We start from the raw sequence: 18,872 nt of genomic DNA, 5'->3' as shown, positions 1-18,872 counted from the left end.
TTCTTGATAACAAAAATATCAGTTGGAAATTCAACTAGAAAAACAAAACGCAGAACCTTGGTGAAGATGCAAATGTGCTACCACCAAATCCAGGTGGTTTATTACCAAAAGGAATGGAAGACGATGTAGCTGGTGTAGATGCAATAGATGCTTGACCGAAGGCAATTGTTTGACCACCTGAAAGTGCAATCATAAAATCGACCCACAGTTTATGGCAGCGTATGGCTCTTCTTTTAATGGCAAAATCGGCCCACAGTTTATGGCAGCGTATGGCTCTTCTTTTAATGGTTTATGGCAGCGTATGGCTCTTCTTTTAATGGCAAAATCGGCCCATAAGCCTCACAAAGTGATAATATTTTCCAGTTGATCTTGCATCAACCATCACATTCCCTATCATCTCTGCATAAATCTTACAAGCTGTGTCAAACCCAAAACTTGTTGGAACTTCCTTGGATTTAAGATCACCATCAATTGTTTTTGGACAGCCAATCACCTGTGTTTTAAACTTTTTCTCTCTGAATTTTTGTGCAAGAAGGCAGGCATTTGTACTTGAATCATCTCCACCAATGACAACAAGACCATCTAAATCAAGCTTCAGTACAGTCTCCTCCGCTTGCTTGAACTGTTCGGGAGTCTCAATTTTGTCTCAGCCACTGCAAATAATGTCAAAGCCACCCTGGTTGCGATATGGATACATAAACTCTTTTGTCATCTCAACATATTTACATTTCATTATTCCTGCTGGGCCACCTTTGAATCCAAACAAAGTGCTATCCTTAGTGTTATTTTGCACGTAATCGAACAATCCCGCAATGACATTGTGACCACCTGGAGCCTGGCCACCAGAAAGCACGACACCGATGTTCAATTTTCGGTCTGATTGTAAAGCCGCTGTATCGCTCGGCTCGAGATGGACCGATGGCTGTCCGTAGAGTTGCGGAAATAGTTTAGCAATGTCCTCTGGACTTCCAGCAGCGTGTATGGCCGTGTGGGTGTGAGAAGACGTCCAGCAGATCAAAATTCTACGGAGAACGAATTGCCATCGACCAGAAAGGAGACAACATCGACCAGGGCGAGGACGTACGACGCACAAAACAGAGACAAAGTTTCCGGCTTAATTACTCAAAATTTCCACAAAATATAGAAAACCGAAGAGAAACTTCGCATTGATGCTTGTACAGACTCCGAATCGTATCCAAAAAACATCTAACCATCGTTTTGGCTTCAGAAATCCAAATGGATCCAGAAATGAACCCGTTTGAGCTCGACAATACTTCGAAAACTATTCCCAGAAAAGTCGTTTTTAAGGCGTATAATTAATTCAGAGGGTACAATTTTACCGTGGAAGAGGCGAAGGCCAGCGTAAATACCCCACGCAGATCCATCTTCCCATGGCAGTAAAAACGCCTCCGGTTTATTAGGCTTGGGTTTCAGAAACGAAAATCCAAAGGCCACTCACCTTCGAAGTCCGCAATCTCCATGATAGAAGGCGCTGGAATTCGATCTCCTTCTCCTTCAACGCACACTTCCAAATTATTCAAATGCAAATAACGCTCAGTGCACTGCAGAAAACGAATAATGCAGAACAAATATAATTGCTTTTGTCAGACAACAAATTTTAGTGGAGCATCAGGATCCCTATGGACAGGACAACGCTCAGGTTATGACAGCGCTCAGGTGAACGTTTAGGAATAGGACAGCGTTCAGACTCTGTTAGGACAACGTTCAAGCGTTTCAATGTCAGGATGACAGCACAACAGAAGCGCAGGGCGCAGGTTTTGTAAAAGGTATATGGCAAACAGACAAACATTCATGGACAGATGCGTTATAAGGCAGCGCTGGAAAAGAATATGGCAAAGGGCCAGGACTGCTCACAACAGAGGAATGGCAGCGCTGATAGAGGTAACATCCTCTATTCTAAGAAATGCTCAGAAAAGTATCATCAAGAGGAGAGCATTGGTTTACAAAGGCCACACAAACAGGTGGCTCACAATGGAGCAGGGCAGGAGATCGCCCGCTCTGATACCATGTTAAACTCACATGGACAGCAAGAGAGATATGAAAGATAAAACATGCAATACATTTTTTTATTAACATGAGATATACATTTATAGTACAATATGTGACTCTTGGGTTTCAGATCCCAAGGTCTCTTGGACTGCTTTGGTCTATTCAGCTTCCACACTAACCCATTTAGGATTAGGTGTCCAACATTTACTTTTGAATTTTTATTTTTATTTTTTTAATTCTATTTTTTCTACACTCTGATTGGTTAGAGCCTTATTCTGTAATGATAATATGTACTTTGACAAATTAATGACAGTGTACAGAAAATCTTAATATAACTATGCTTTGATTGTGCATGTGGTTGTGATGACGTTTAAAATAAAATTAAAAAACAAACCATTGTCTTTTCCAAGGATTGCAATGAGGGTTGGCCTTTCATATAAACAAAATATAAAATATTAAATTAGACACAAAGATAATAATTGATTTACAACTTGCCATGTGTAAATTGTATGAAAACTTTGCAGTTGCAATTTAGTAGTGGAGCATTAAAGGGAGTCCTGAAAAAAGTACTATATGAATAATATATAAACCACGGCCACAGGAGGTCGGAAAGTGGCAGGAGTTATAGCTCTACATGTACCATGTAAAATATTTTTTAATATAAGAGAAAGATTTTTTTAAAATTTAATGGTATAGTGTAATAAAAAGTTTGTACAAATTATTATAAGTAGATTACAGATGTCATTTTTATATTTTTTTTCAAATTAATGTTTTATATGTTTTTTTTTTATTTCTACACATAGAAATTAAACTCCATAAAAATTGTCTTTTTAATATTCTAGATCCATCACAAAAGAAAGTTTTTGAATTTCAAATATTTACAAATAATTTTAATTTTGAAAAAATATATTTTAATACCGTGGAAGAGGCGAAGGCCAGCGTAAATACCCCACGCAGATCCATCTTCCCATGGTAGTAAAAACGCCTCCGGTTTATTAGGCTTGGGTTTGAGAAACGAAAATCCAAAGGCCACTCACCTTCGAAGTCCGCAATCTCCATGATAGAAGGCACTCGAATTCGATCTCCTTCTCCTTCAACGCACACTTCCAAATTATTCAAATGCAAATAACGCTCAGTGCACTGCAGAAAACGAATAATGCAGAACAAATATAATTGCTTTTGTCAGACAACAAAATTTAGTGGAGCATCAGGATCCCTATGGACAGGACAACGCTCAGGTTATGACAGCGCTCAGGTGAACGTTTAGGAATAGGACAGCGTTCAGACTCTGTTATGACAACGTTCAAGCATTTCAATGTCAGGATGGCAGCACAACAGAAGCGCAGGGCGCAGGTTTTGTAAAAGGTATATGGCAAACAAACAAACATTCATGGACAGATGCGTTATAAGGCAGCGCTGGAAAAGAATATGGCAAAGGGCCAGGACTGCTCACAACAGAGGAATGGTAGCGCTGATAGAGGTAACATCCTCTATTCTAAGAAATGCTCAGAAAAGTATCATCAAGAGGAGAGCATTGGTTTACAAAGGCCACACAAACAGGTGGCTCACAATGGAGCAGGGCAGGAGATCGCCCGCTCTAATACCATGTTAAACTCACATGGACAGCAAGAGAGATATGAAAGATAAAACATGCAATACATTTTTTTATTAACATGAGATATACATTTATAGTACAATATGTGACTCTTGGGTTTCAGATCCCAAGGTCTCTTGGACTGCTTTGGTCTATTCAGCTTCCACACTAACCCATTTAGGATTAGGTGTCCAACATTTACTTTTGAATTTTTATTTTTATTTTTTTAATTCTATTTTTTCTACACTCTGATTGGTTAGAGCCTTATTCTGTAATGATAATATGTACTTTGACAAATTAATGACAGTGTACAGAAAATCTTAATATAACTATGCTTTGATTGTGCATGTGGTTGTAATGACGTTTAAAATAAAATTAAAAAACAAACCATTGCCTTTTCCAAGGATTGCAATGAGGGTTGGCCTTTCACATAAACAAAATATTAAATATTAAATTAGACACAAAGATAATAATTGATTTACAACTTGCCATGTGTAAATTGTATGAAAACTTTGCAGTTGCAATTTAGTAGTGGAGCATTAAAGGGAGTCCTGAAAAAAGTACTATATGAATAATATATAAACCACGGCCAAAGGAGGTCGGAAAGTGGCAGGAGTTATGGCTCTACATGTACCATGTAAAATATTTTTTAATATAAGAGAAAGATTTTTTTAAAATTTAATGGTACAGTGTAATAAAAAGTTTGTACAAATTATTATAAGTAGATTACAGATGTCATTTTTATATTTTTTTTCAAATTAATGTTTTATATGTTTTTTTTTTTATTTCTACAAATAGAAATTAAACTCCATAAAAATTGTCTTTTTAATATTCTAGATCCATCACAAAAGAAAGTTTTTGAATTTCAAATATTTACAAATAATTTTAATTTTGAAAAAATATATTTTAATATGATAATTTTTAAGAAGTTTAATAAACTTTATAAATTGTTTCAAAAATTTAAGATGAGAGTTCAAAGCTTTTTTTGACTATAAATTGATTTTAATATAACTTGCTTAAAAGCATGTATAATAATGCAACTTTTGTTTTATATGGATTTGTACTTTAAATTCCATTTATTGCTAGTGGTACCAAAAACACTAAGGATAATAATTGAAGAATGTGTGGAATTAATGTGAAGTAAAATTACATTAGATTATATTTTTATTGTATTCACTTGCTATTGGGAATAATTTGTATTAGCAAGAAATAAAATGTTATATATGGTTATGTTCTTGTGAAGTAAAGTGAAAGAATTAAATATCATAAATATGGTTAGACAAGGAAGTCACGATAAAATGTTTTGTACTTGTGATGTTACAAATGGTCTCAACAATTTTTCAACCCAACAATACAAGTTTCTTTAAATGGTGGATTTGGTGAATTTTGTCTATTGTCAAGCACAGGTTTTCAACTAAAAGTAAAAGTAAGAAGGTGCAATGGGCTTAAGTGTCTCTCCAAATTCATGTTAAATATTTTGAAAATAAATAAATAAATAACTGAAAATTTTAATATGCCATATATTTTTAGTTTTTGTTGTATTTAATTATTTTGTATCTTTGAATCTTTATTTAATTGTTTTGGGAGTTGTCTATAATGCGACTTTTTGAGATTCCGGTGACGGAATCCGGCGGAAGAAATTGAGATGAAATCATGATTTGTTGCAGTTAAAATGGTTTTTTAACTGCATATTCGGATTCAGCACCCTGAAAAACCCCTGGGACGCTTTCATTGTGCAGAAATTAGCTATCAAACTTGGATTCCAATAAATTACTGCCGGATTTTCACCGGAAAAAATCGTCGGAAAGACTTTCAAAAAGTCGCGTTAAAGACTACTGCATTGTTTTGCATTTTAAAAATTACATTAAATTTCAATTTCTAGGATGATACAATTATAAAATTGTTTTTTCAGAATTATAAAATTGTTATATATACTATCAAATAACATATTACATCATATTTAAAAAAACAAAATACATCATATAAAAAATAAATTATCAAATAATAAATAATACATTTCCTTTTGAGAAATATGGAAATTATTAAAAAATTTAATAATTAGCTAAATTATTATTTTACAGTACATAGATTACATAACTTTTAATCTATGGGTTCTTGAAATACACCTTGAAATATCAATTTTTCACTGAGAAATATTTCAATCGTAATTATTTTCAAAGTCTTTGATATAATGGTTAGTTAAATTATAATTTTATATTGTTTAAATGACATTTTTAATATCAATTTTGCCAAATAATTTATTCAGTTTGAAATGTCATAAGATAATTAATGCAAATGTAATTTTTTTTTTAATATTTTTTACAATACATTGGAATCTAGTTATGTAAGTCATGGTCAAATTGTCACTAGTGAATTTTGCCTAAAATCAAATAAAAATTAATTAAAATATCTTTAAATTATTATGCATTCAAAAACACATTATTAAAAAAATATATATCATAATTTTGTTAAAAATTATATCACCTAAAATTAATAAGGTAATTGTGTCTTTATTACATAAAACATTACAATGTCAATATTTTCTTAATTTATTAGTTCATTTATTGTGTTTGATAAAAATCTCTACTTGAGTGTTCGTTTCACTTGTGTAGAACATATACTTTTTGTTCATATTTAGTATATTCATATATATATATATATATATATATATATATATATATATATATATATATATATATATTTGTGATGTTTATCTTGAGCATATTCATATGTATTCGAACAAATGTAATATTGTGTAAAAATAGAATTCGATGAGAAGTTATATATATGTATATGTTAGCAGTTTTAGGTAGCAGATTTCCAATGCAAGATAACAATATTTTTTTTACTACTTTTGGTAGAAACATTTTTTGGTTTGGAAGTATGGTTCTAGAATTTTGGTTTCAACGTTGGATATCAATATTTTTTTACCACTTTTGGTAGAAACATTTTTTTGTTTGGAAGTATGGTTCTAGAATTTTGGTTTCAACGTTCAAGTACTAAGTCTTAGGTCATTAGCAGTATTTTATGGCTACTAAAAACACTTTATTCATTTAAGCAGTCAAGAACCAAGTGAAATCAGAACTCCTCGAGATCCTCATGCTCCAAGAGACTAAAATAGAAGGCGAAGCCCTTCTGGAACTCAGCAAAGGAAAATGGAAAACAAAAGCTGGAAAAGCAGTAAGTGCCAGAGGTACATGCGGCGGGATAGCCACTCTCTGGGAGGCTGACAAGTTTCAGCTTGAGAGCTCCTTTTAGACGCAGCACTGGATTTACACCGAACTCCGACACCTCTCAAGTAAGATAAACTTTGCTCTCTTTAATCTCTATGTACCTGTCCTCTATGCAGAAAAGGAAAAATGCTGGCAAACTCTGACTGATTTTTCTGGAAGCATACTCCCTCAAGAATATAATTATTGCGGGAGACTTCAATCTAATCCTTGACCCAAAGGAAAAAAGAGGAGGAACCAACAGCAGGGACCGCTTTCTTCCCTTAGTGGAAAACCTGATTCAACAATGGGATTTATTGGACTTCAAGCCAAAAAAAGGGCTTTACACATGGACAAATAACAGAATAGGGGAGGAGCACATATCAGCCAGGCTGGATAGATTCCTTCTTCAGAGTTCCTTCCTCTCCGAGAAGATGATCATTTCCACAAAAATTCTGCCAAAGTGGAATTCAAACCATAAACCCATCCTCCTTTTGATGGAAGAAGAAGAAAACCTGGGGCCAATCCCCTTCCGGTTCAGCCCACTATGGGCAAACAAAGAAGGGTTTATGGATATAGTGAATAAGGCATGGTCCATCCATGTTCTTGGATCGCCCAGCTATGTTTGGGAGCAAAAGATAAAAGCCACCAAAACAGCCCTGAAACAATGGATAAAAAAGCCCACAGATTCTCCCACTACCCAACGAAAACAGAGCACAAAGCAGTTGTTGGATCTGCAAATGGGCCTGGAGATGCAAGACATTACCAGCGCAAAAATTCATAGCGAGCAAGAACACCAAATCAGCACCCTCCGGACATTCAGAGAGGAGGAAGAATACTTGAGGCTCAAGTCACACAATCTCTGGCTTGCGTCTGGAGACAAAAATACAGCCTTCTTCCACAAGCAAATTCGAACCCGTCTCTCTAGAAACCACATTGCTGAAATCACCTCGCCAGATGGGGTTGTTCTCAAAGGCACAACTCTGATAAAAGAGGCAGCAACCTCTCATTTTCAGTTGTTATTCAAAGAAGAAGGCGTGGAGGATGATGAGGAAGCTCATGACTTCCTCAAGCACGTTCCAAGGATGGTTAACGAGGAGGACAACACAACACTCCTGAAGCCATTCACTGAAGACGAAATTAGCAATGTCATATGGAAGATGGAACCAAACAAAGCCCCAGGACCTGATGGATTCTCCATACACTTCTATAGAATCTATTGGGACATCATTTGCACTGAATGATCAAAGGCTTCCTCTGAAAATCCAAAGTGAGAGGAAGCATAAACTCCACCTTCCTAGCTCTAATTCCCAAAGAAGCCAACCTGGAGGCGTTCGACTGATTTAGGCCAATCTCGCTATGTAATGTGTCCTAAAAAATTCTCACCAAGTTACTCGCAAATAGAAAAAAACCTTTTCTCGAAAAACTCATCTCACCCAACCAAGGAGGTTTTGTCAAAGGTAGGCATATCCTAGACAATGTGATATTGGTGCAGGAAATCATCCATTCCAACCATCAATGCAAAGAGCAAGGTATGCTCATCAAACTAGACATGGCGAACGCCTTCGATCGAGTAAGGCACTCTTTCCTCCTCCAAGTTCTTTCTGCATTTGGTTTCAGTTCTGAATTTGTAAAATTGATTAAAGCATGCATTGGAGAACCTTGGATAGCCCCTCTAGTAAATGGCAGGCCGACAGAATACTTCAAAGCTTCAAGGGGAATCAGGCAAGGTTGCCCTCTGTCCCCCTTCCTGTATAATCGCAGATTCTCTAAGCCAAAAGCTCACAACTGAGAAGCTCAATGGGACACTTCCTGGCATCAGGGCAATAACCAGAACAACCCCAATCAATCATGCCTTGTTCACTGATGACTCTATCCTTATGAGAGGAGCCTCCATTAAAATAGCAAGAGCCTTTAATAGAGTAGTCCAAAGCTTCTGCAGAGTCTTCGGATCTATGGTCAACAAAAGGAAAAGTGTAGTGTACGGTTGGGCGGTAGACCAACAAACTATACTTAGGATTGCCCAAGCCCTAGGCTTTACCGGCTATGTCTCTTGGGAAAAATTCAAGTATCTTGGCCTGCCTTTAACCTTGGGTACTAGTAAGGCCCCTCATTTGATGGAAATTATCAGCGAAATCAAGGCAAAAATGATTACTTGGGGCGGACAGTGGCTTACCACAACCGGGAAGCTCACTCTGGTCAAGTCAATTCTCTATCTACCAGGATTCATTCCTTTTAGCTCCAAAAATGATCACCGAACAATTAGCGAAACTGATTCACAATTTTTTATGGTAAGGAGGAAAGAGGAACCAAATTTTTTTTCATGTAGTAAGCTGGTACATAGTGAAAAGGCCAATATCTGAAGGTGGACTACAGGTAAGAGATCCTAGGTTGGCCAACTTGGCAATGGGAGGTAAGATCCTTCGGAAAATCTTTTCAAATCAAAGACACCCTGTAAGTCAAGTTCTAATTAAAAAATATCTGCACAAACTCTCAATAAATAATATGGAAGAAGGAGCTTCCCATAAAGGAACCATGTTGTGGAAGCTGTGCAGCCAAGGACAGAAGTTCTCTAAAGACCAGCTTTACAGAATACCAGGAAATGGGAAAAGAATTAGACTGTGGGAAGACAAGATCATGGGCCTCCAACCCCTAAATCTTGCACCGGAAATAGCAGACTTGCGTAACTGGCTCATCCAAAAAGGTATCCATAAACTTGCTGACATATGCACTTGGGATTTAGTAGGGAACTGGAGTAACTGGGCCCTCCATCGCCCCCCTGACCGGATGCTCCCTCAACTCCATCAATTACTAGCTAAACTCATTGGTCTAGCTCCTGTGCATCTCCATTTGAGGGACAAGTGGGGTTGGGGGAAGACCAGAGCTTACTCAGCACGGTTGGGCTTTGCAACTCTACAAGAACAACAACATCAGATCCATACTACAAAGCTTTGGCAGCATGTTTGGGACCCATTTGGACTCCCAAAAATCAACTTCTTCTGTTGGATTCTCATGCACAAAAGGACCCTCACTGGAGACAACTTAGAGAAAAGAGGAATCATTGGTCCCCACAGATGCCCTCTCTACTGCAAGGCTCAGGAAACAATCGAACACCTGTTCATAGACTGCCCCTTTTCTCAAGAGGTCTGGTTGCAAGCAATGATGGGGCTCAACGCCCAAATCCCTGAGCAGTCATCAATTGTTAGTCTCTTCGCAACTTTGAAAGAACGTTATCCTCACACTCTGAATAGCAAATCAACATGGACTAAAATCTGGAATGCAATCCCAAAATATATCTGTTGGGGAATCTGGTTGGCAAGGAATGAAGCCATCTTCAACAACATGCTTCAATCCACCAACTTAGTGACTGCCAGGGCCAAAGCTCTATTGCTGGAAACTTTTGAAAATATACCTCATAAGTCTGACAATTCCCTACTCCCTAAAGAGCTCAGCTGGCTAGGTGAATCCCTAAGACGGGCTAGCATAAAAAAGAATATCTCCTTGCCTAGTCACGATCCAAAGTGGCAACTTCGGATCTCTGAGGCGGATTTTAAAAAGTGGTGGAAAAATCAGGGCAAAGTCACAATATTCTTCGATGGAGCCTCAAAAGGAAACTCGGGGATATCAGGGGTAGAAGGAACAATTTACTCCGCAGATGGGCATAAAAATGATAGCTTCAGTTGGGGCCTAGGATAGAGCACCAACAACCAGGCCGAGATTCTTGGGCTGCTCAAAGCGTGTCAGCTGGCTCAGAGGAACAAAGGGGAAAACCTTCAAACCTTCGGGGACTCCGAAATACTGATCAAAATCCTTAACACGGGTGACCAACTCGATAGCTCTGCTCTAAACAAGACCCTTGAAAGAATAAGAAACATAACTCAAAATTTCACTTCCTACTCATTCTACCAAGTCTTGCGAACTCTGAACAAGGAAGCTGATATAATCACTAACAAAGGATGTCTTCTAGCCCAAGGTATGCTAGCAAAGAATGGTGAAGAAGCTGAAAGGCACCCAATTCCTTAACAGAAAAGGAGAGCTGAACAAGGACAGGTTAGACAAGGCAGTGGGCCTGATCCCTATGCATAAGTCTTGTCGCCTTGAAATTGCAAATCTTAAAGATCATAACATCCACCAAATTCGCATTTGAGTGTAGAAGAAATACACAGAACCAAGGCTCTGACACGCGTTGACATTCACTGACGAGAAAGAGTGGGAAATTGCTTGATGATTTAACATCGCGCGAAGTCGACAAGTAATCAATTTATCGCATGGGCCATCAGTGTTGGGTGTTTTAACAGGGCGCAAAATTGAATTCAAACAGAGGACGATTTTAAAGGACGCGGGGAGTGGTGAGCGGTTTTTATTGCATCGTTTTTGCTGTTGTGCAGTATTTCTCAATTGGATGCGATGTACCTAAGGGACTGACGCGTGGCAGGTCAAAACCGCCCATATCACGCACTTCTAATGTGTTAAAGTTTAGACGGTGAGGGATGCTAAAAGCGTTGGATCTGGGCGGGGGAAGATCTAACGGTTATCGCGCATTGAAAATGGTGGGGTGTTAATGACGCGGGGAGTGGTAAGCGGTTTACATCGCACCGCTTCTAGCTGTTGGGTAGTATTTCTTAAACGGACGCGATGTACCTTAGGGTCTGACACATGGCAGGACAAAACCGCCCATATCGCGCGCTTCTAAGGTGTTAAGAGTCGGACAGCGAGGGACGTGAAAAGCGTCAGATCTGGTAGGGGAAGATCTTACGGTTATCGCGCGTTGAAAATGGCGGAGTGTTAATGACGCGGAGAGTGGTAAGCAGTTTACATCACACCGCTTTTGGCTCCTCAATAGTAATTCTTAAATGGACATGATGTACCTTAGGGTCTGACGTGTGGCAGGACAAAACTGCCCATCTCGTGTGCTCCTGAGTTTTTAAGGGTCAGACTGCGAGGGATGCAAAAAGTGTCGGATCTGGGCGGGGGAAGATCCGACAGTTATCACGCGATGAATATGGAGGGGTCTTAACCTTGACGTGGGGTCGGGTACAGAAGAGCAACTTGATATAATGGAGGTGGGGACATGATATATATTAATATAGTTTAATATATGCGGGTCTGTATTATTTGGGTTAGGGATTAAAATATATGCGGGAATTATTTCAAGTCAGGAAAGTTTCAAAGCAACAAAGAAAAGTGAAAATGTAAGACATGATATTTAGAAGCCAAGAGCAAAGCAATGAACACTCAACCATTCCAAAAGATTCAAAAGCAACAACTAATCTCTGATACAAAAGCCAAAATATGAGGATTCTAAAAAGCCAGAAATCTCTCAATTGATTGTAATCGAAGTTGTTTGGCCATGCCCAATCTCTTCTTATAAATAAAACTCAACCGTTTGTGTTAAAAAAAAAACACTTTATTCATTCATTCATGTATGTCTTATTTGTTTCTTACTCTAATTTAAGGATACTTGAAATAAGTAAGAATATCTGCAAAGTAGCCATTGTTCAAATACAATAATTAGTTCATACATTTTAAAATTCAATAATTGAACTAAGCTGCAGGGAAACGCTAGCTATGCAACCTTGTTATGCCGACTGCAATTTTTCGTTGACTTGTTATTAGTTTTTCTTTGACTATTTTTTTTTTAAATCTATCCAAAATTTAACATTATTAAATTAAATTTATTTATATTTATCTCAAATATGATTGGTTGAAATGTCTCCCCTCTTATTGTGTAATGATGACAAGAATTGACTTTTGTGTACTCTATTATTAATTACTATGTACTATAAAAACAAATGATTTGTAATTAAATTAAAAAATTCCATTTTTCATTGGAGTAAAATATTGAATAGACAATTTTTATGGGTTTTATTTTTTAATTTACAAAAAAATAATTTAAAAAATATAAATTTGAAAAAAATATATGTAAAAATAACAAGTGTACAATTTGTCGCGGTCAGAAAACAGGAGCGGCGATAGAATGAAACTGTTGTGCAGAGACTAAGCCCGGATACCATCACCACCATCGAACAACGATTAACCTTCAACAACCAACACACTACTAGCACGGATCGTGGTTGGAGCACAGAGTCCATTGCACTGCAGATGTGAAATAACTGGTCCCGGGGAATATTGGAGTGTTGATTCTAGTGGCTGAGACCCAGTGCACGCTCATTAAGATTCTGTTTCAAACTTTAGAAAGGAAACCATACCTGGTCGATGATAAAAACTTCAAATTGCAAGGAGTTGTGGAAATCAAGCTAGTGACGCTCTATTATTTCACATTGCCCTCGGTAAGAGTCTTCCTTCTATTTTAAGGTTCAAAGCAGAGAACTTATTTATGGATAAATATAAGAAGTCGTTTTGATGTCAAGAAACATTCTGCCATTTCATTTTGATCAAATATAAAGACCTTTAACACTGGCGGAGCAAAATGTTGATCGAAGATAAAGACCTTTAACACCGTCCAAGCAGTGTGATCAGTAGCGAGAGCAGTGAGCAGTGTGAGAGCAGGGAGCTTTTATGCAACAGAAGTATCGTGCAACGAGTGAGGAGCAACAAATGCATTCAAACATGAGAAAAGAACAAGAAATTTTAGAACACGTGGAGACAAATGATTTAGGACAAGTGAAAATTGCCTCATCCGCCAAAGTTGGGAAGTGGGTTAGGGTCAATGCCAAACAATATCAGGGCATTTTAAAATGAATAATAGCCCGTCTAAAATGGGAGCAAACAAGGAAAAAAATGGTTTAAAAAGAAAATTACTCGAGCCCTTCGTAAAATGCACTCAAACAAGTTTCCTCTACAAGCACGTGGCAACAAGAAGTCCAGAGGAAAAGTCATTGATGATCCTGCCTTATATAGTCCCACATCCACACCTCTCATTATGTGAAAGAATTGTTAAATGCAAAACAAAGGTTGGAGGTTTTAGAAGCTAAAGGGCAGGAAAGAGATCATAAAATTCATATAATAACAACTGAGAACAAGGCTTTAGCGGAAAGCAATAAAGTTTTAAAAGAACAAGTGGCATCGCTACAGGAAGCTCTCCTGATAGGGAAGACAGAATGGCAACGCATGAAGGCGGATGTGCAAAACATAAAGAAATCTGTAATGGAAAGTACATAGGTGGTGAATGTGAAATCATCTCAGGATAAAGGGAAAATGATTCCCCAAATAAACGACCATGAAGAGAACGCAAGAGAAGAAACGAAAGGATATTCCACCAAAGTTTCCAAAACTTGGGCTCAAGTTATTAGCAATTTTGCTAATAAAGATGGAGAAACAAATATTCAGGTTGACAACATGCTAGATAGTGAAGGCAAGGAAAGACAAAATAGGGCAGCAAACATAATTATTAAAGGGGTGAAAGACTATGGGGAAAATGAATGTACTCTTGACCTTGCAAAAGACTTCTTGGAAGACAAATTGCTATGGCAAGGACAAATATGCCAAGCATGGAGAGTGGGTAAGTTTAATGGGGAGAGAGCCAGGCCCATAAAAGTCATTATACCTAGCTTGCGTGATAAGTATATCATTCTAAGCAAGAAACATCTCTTGAGGGGTTCTTGTTTTTTCCTAGAAGAAGATTTAACTGTAAAACAACAAGAGAAAAGAAGGGAGGAAATTTTAAAGGTTAGGGCAACAAGAGATGAAGGCAAGAGAGCATGGATTTATAAAGGCAAAGCTCTGATAGCGCAATTTGGACCTCCTTCCAAAACAGAGCAGCAAGATGGTAATAAAGAAGAGGCAACAAACTCTTCAACATGAAATTAGAAAGCAAGGTCAGTATGGGAAAGTAGGGACAAAGACTCAAATATGAGTCTTGCATGCCAAAATAAATACCAATCAAGTCATACCTAAGTTTCCTTATGATTAGTTTGTTGGAATTGCAGAGGTTACCCATGGAGACAAGGACTTGGGTTAGGGCCTATTGCGGAAGATAGAGACATAATTTGCCTCATAGAAACACATGAGCATGAAGGGTGCAAGACACCTCGGTTTGAAGGATATTGGAAGATGGCAGTGTGGAACAAGGCAACATGGAATGGCAAAGGGCACAAGGGTATCATGGTTTTAGTAAGGGAGAAAGAATGTCGTCTCATTCAGTTAGAAAAAGAAGACTCAAATAAGCAATTCATTTGGTTTAAAATATCAGAAAATGGAAACCACATCAGAAGTGCAGCATGCTATTTTGCGCCGCGGGTTTCAAAAATATACAAAGGTAGAGGGCTTGACCACAAAGATCCATTTGTAGCCTTAAAAGTGGATATTACAACATATCCGTGGCTAGGTGAAGTCCTTACAGTGGGTGATTTCAATGCTAGGACTGCAAGTGAGCAAGCTATCTTTCTTTGTTGTAGAGATGATTGTGACCCTATTTGGCTTACAGAAGAAACTAATCATCAGTGGGAAAGAATTTCAGAGGACAAGGGCTGCAATCTCTTTGGTGCAACTGCTTACTCTATGTGGGGCCTTTGATTTAGTCATTTGTAATGGCTTGATGGGCAAGGCCCAGTAATTTCACTTGCAATACTTACAATGGAGCAAATGTGGTAGATTATGTAATTTTCTCTCATGGTTTGTGTGAGAACATGGAGGAAGTTTTGATTGGAGATCAACTGTGGGACTTGAAATCAGATCACAAACCAATTTATTTATGTTTCTCTTGGATTGGAAAGAAACAATTAGAGTAAAAAAATTCAGCATGTCCAACAAAATCACCCACATGGTAGAATTCTTTTGACCCCAGAAAATTGTAATACCTTCAAAATGACGCTAGAGAGGCTCTTCGAGAAGGAGAAAATTACAATTCACAGCGTTCATAGTCATGAATTAACACATCTAATTCAATGCGCACTTGCAAAGTGCAAAAATTAAGAATTCTGAAACAAATAGCTTTCCGGTTAATTCTTGGTTTGACGAGTAATGCAAAAAGACAAGGAGAATGTGGAAAGAGTCAAACAAGGATAACATAAAACTCAAAGCCTAGAAGCAGTTATTAATCAAGAAAAAGGCCGATTTCATGGTTTCAAGGAGGGAAGAACTAATCTTCCTTGGGAAAAATAATCCCAAATTATTTTGGAAGGAGCTCCAACCGAAAAAGATACAAATTGGAATTAATATTACAGCTTCTAAATGGTTTGACTATGCAAGACAATTCTATGAGCAGGTTCCCAAGGTTGACCCTCCCCCCTGGTCAACATTGATACTGAACTCTTCACGGTACAAGAGGTAGAAATGGGTATCAAGAAGTTGGGTGTTGGAAAAGCAAAAGACTTAGCTGAACTCCAAGCAGAATATCTAAAGTGGGGCTCAAACATTCTTGCACCTCACATTACAAAAATCTTCAACAACATCACACAACAAGGGCTCCCTACAGATTGGACAACTAGTCTGGCAATACCTCTTTTCAAGAGCGGCGACGTCAATCATCCCTCCAATTATAGGACCATCATGATAAACCCTTTGTTTGCAAAGCTATTTGGAAGCATGCTAGAAAACAAAATTAGCAAGTGGGTAAAAGAAAGAGATAAGTGTGCTAAAGGGCAAGTAGGTTTTAGACCTAAACATTCCACAATTGATCATTGTATAACTTTAAGGCACATCATTGAAAAATTTTGGGATAAAAAGGAAGAAGTCTTTTGTTGTTTTGTTGATTTCAGAAAAGCGTTTGACTTGGTTCCTAGGGATAAGATTTGGCATAGAATAAAGGAACTTGGGGTTCCTAAACATTTGAGAGAAGTTGTGCATAGGTTGTATGAAGAGGTGAAAGTCAAAATTAGAATTTCAGCAGGCATTTTTGAAAGTTTTAGAAGCGATATCGGGGTCAAGCAAGGTTGCCCACTGTCTCCTACCCTTTTTGGTTTATATATTGACAAGCTTGAGGAGTGGTTAAATTCTCAAGGGGGTGATGGCATCTATTTGGGCAAGTTTGTTATAAGGCTTCTTTTGTATGCAGATGATCTTATTCTGATTGCTAAATCGACTCTTGGTTTGCAAGAACACTTACTATCCCTTGAGCATTTTTGTAGAAGTGTGGGGATGCAAGTCAATATCAGTAAAACGAAAGTAGCGGTCTTCTCTAAGAAAAGAAAACATAACTAGCATAAGTTTTATTTTGAAGGCAACATTTTGGAAGAAGTTATGGATTACAAATACCTTGGAATTGACTTCAACAAAAATCTAAGCAAGAATGGTTGTAGAAAGAAAAGAACTTTAGGGGGTTGGAAAGCATTTTATGCTTTTCAAGATAGGTGTAGAGAGGCAGAGTTACGAGACTGGAAAACCACTTAAACTCTTTTTGGGCTTTTAGTGATTTTGATGATTCTCTATGGTTGTGAACTATGGGCCAGCAATACATCCGACATGCAGTGGAGACAAATTGAGAAAATTTAGAAGTGTTTGATTACAAACAAATTTAAGATTAAAAGTGCAGTTCCTTATGATATCTTGTTAAGTGAAACATGGACTACTCTTATTGAAGCAATTGCTATGGTGAGAGTCATAAGGTATTTAAAAAAAATTGAGCAAATGGAAGAGGGTAGATGGTCTAAGGTTGTCTTTAATAATAGATTGTGCAAGAGCAAAAACACTTAGATGCAACAAAATAGCAAATGGTTTAGTAAATGGGGTATTGGTTTGAATGCGTGTCCCATAAACAACAAAGAGATAGAAGTTTTTGTTATGGAAAAGTTCTACAAGTGTATTTGGGATAAGGAGCCAGGAAGAAAGAAAAATTACCATATTGAAGTGTTTAATCCCACTCATAGTCATCAACCAAAAGCATACACAGAGGCCAATATCTCTTGGAGAGCCAAAATTCTTATTGCTTAGTTAAGGACTAATTCTCATCAACTCTGTTGTGAAACAGGGCACTGCAAAAGGCCAAAGGAAGTGTGGGAGGAAAGAGTATGCAGTTTTTGTTCTTCCGGAAAAGTGGAAACTGAAAAACATTTCATTTTAGAATGCGAGGCCTTCAAAGACAACATGAAAAGTTATGCAAATATGCTGGTAGTTAGTTCTTGGGATAATTTATTTAGCGAGGGGTTTGTCGAGAAGCCGGGAGCATTTATTTTGAAGCTTCACAGAAAAAGGGCCGAATACATGAAGCATATGAAGAAGCAATCTGTCCCATAGGCTATCTTTAGCCTCATGGACGTTAAAAATAATTTCTTTCTCTCATTATATCAATCTATACTCTAATGATATGACGTGTGTACTATAATATGGGCATTATATAAAAAAAAAATTCTATCATTCAATATTAAATAAATAATTATTAACTTGTTATCATTCTCTTCAATGTCAATTATATATATATATATAAAACCTTTATCTACCAAAAACATGTTTAATTATATTAAAAAAATTAATAAAAAAAAGTTAAACAAATATTCATATAACTCATTTTACAATTTTATTATTGTTTGGAGTACATACAACACATCATCATATTAAAATATTTTTATTAAATTAAGCGGCATGAACTACTAACTATGAGACTTTGTTTAATTTACATATTAAATTAAAATGATAAAAATCCTCGGAAAAATAAACACATATATCCATATAATTATTTTAAATAATAAAACCACACTTTTATAAACCTTAAAAGGGTAATTTTTCTTTTAAATAATTAGAATACTCTTTTATAAATAGAGTTGGCTTTAGTGCGATTTTTTGGAAGCTTTTTAGGTGGACTTTTCCGGTCTAATTTTTTTAAAATCCTGAAGAAATTATTGAAATCACAAGTTTCATAGTAATCCCTCAACAATCTAAGTGCCCTAGAGATTTTTGAGGGTGGTGAATCCATATATACAATGAAAAATAGTTTAAATAACACAAATAAAGATTTCACCTCAATTTTTTCCACCAATTCAAGTGCAAAAAAAATCCAAAAAATCACACTAAAAACAATTCATTTATAAATACCATTATTTTAAATATTAGTATTTTTTTTTAAATAACTAAATGAGCAAAAAGTTTTGCGCTATTTATTTAAAAAAAAACCAAACATTTTGCCATGTAACAAACTTCAAAATATGAAACAAATTTGCAATAAA

General features: G+C 36.8%; 1 protein-coding gene and 1 pseudogene across 1 annotated transcript; one reads left to right on the top strand and one right to left on the bottom strand.

Annotated features, from left to right (window-relative positions):
- Positions 1 to 313: 313 nt before the first annotated feature.
- On the bottom strand, positions 314 to 3,398 carry LOC149255754 (pyrophosphate--fructose 6-phosphate 1-phosphotransferase subunit beta-like; annotated as a pseudogene).
- A 3,912-nt stretch (positions 3,399 to 7,310) lies between these two features.
- On the top strand, positions 7,311 to 8,057 carry LOC149255753 (uncharacterized). The gene has a single exon (XM_089455127.1). It carries the CDS (start codon positions 7,311 to 7,313, stop codon positions 8,055 to 8,057), a length of 747 nt encoding a protein of 248 aa, XP_089311253.1.
- The last annotated feature ends 10,815 nt before the right edge of the window (positions 8,058 to 18,872 follow it).

This window comes from Pinus tabuliformis, chromosome 7 (genome assembly GCF_031772625.1).
Source record: "Pinus tabuliformis cultivar Carrire ecotype Pingquan chromosome 7, CPIR1, whole genome shotgun sequence".
NCBI lineage: Eukaryota > Viridiplantae > Streptophyta > Pinopsida > Pinales > Pinaceae > Pinus > Pinus tabuliformis.
Note: the sequence above shows the minus strand (reverse complement) of the source record. Positions and strands in the feature narration are given on the sequence as shown.

What these genes read in the sequence shown, in the direction of transcription:
- LOC149255753 (XM_089455127.1), top strand. Translation starts at nt 7,311, where the DNA reads ATGGAAGAAGAAGAAAACCTGGGGCCAATCCCCTTCCGGTTCAGCCCA.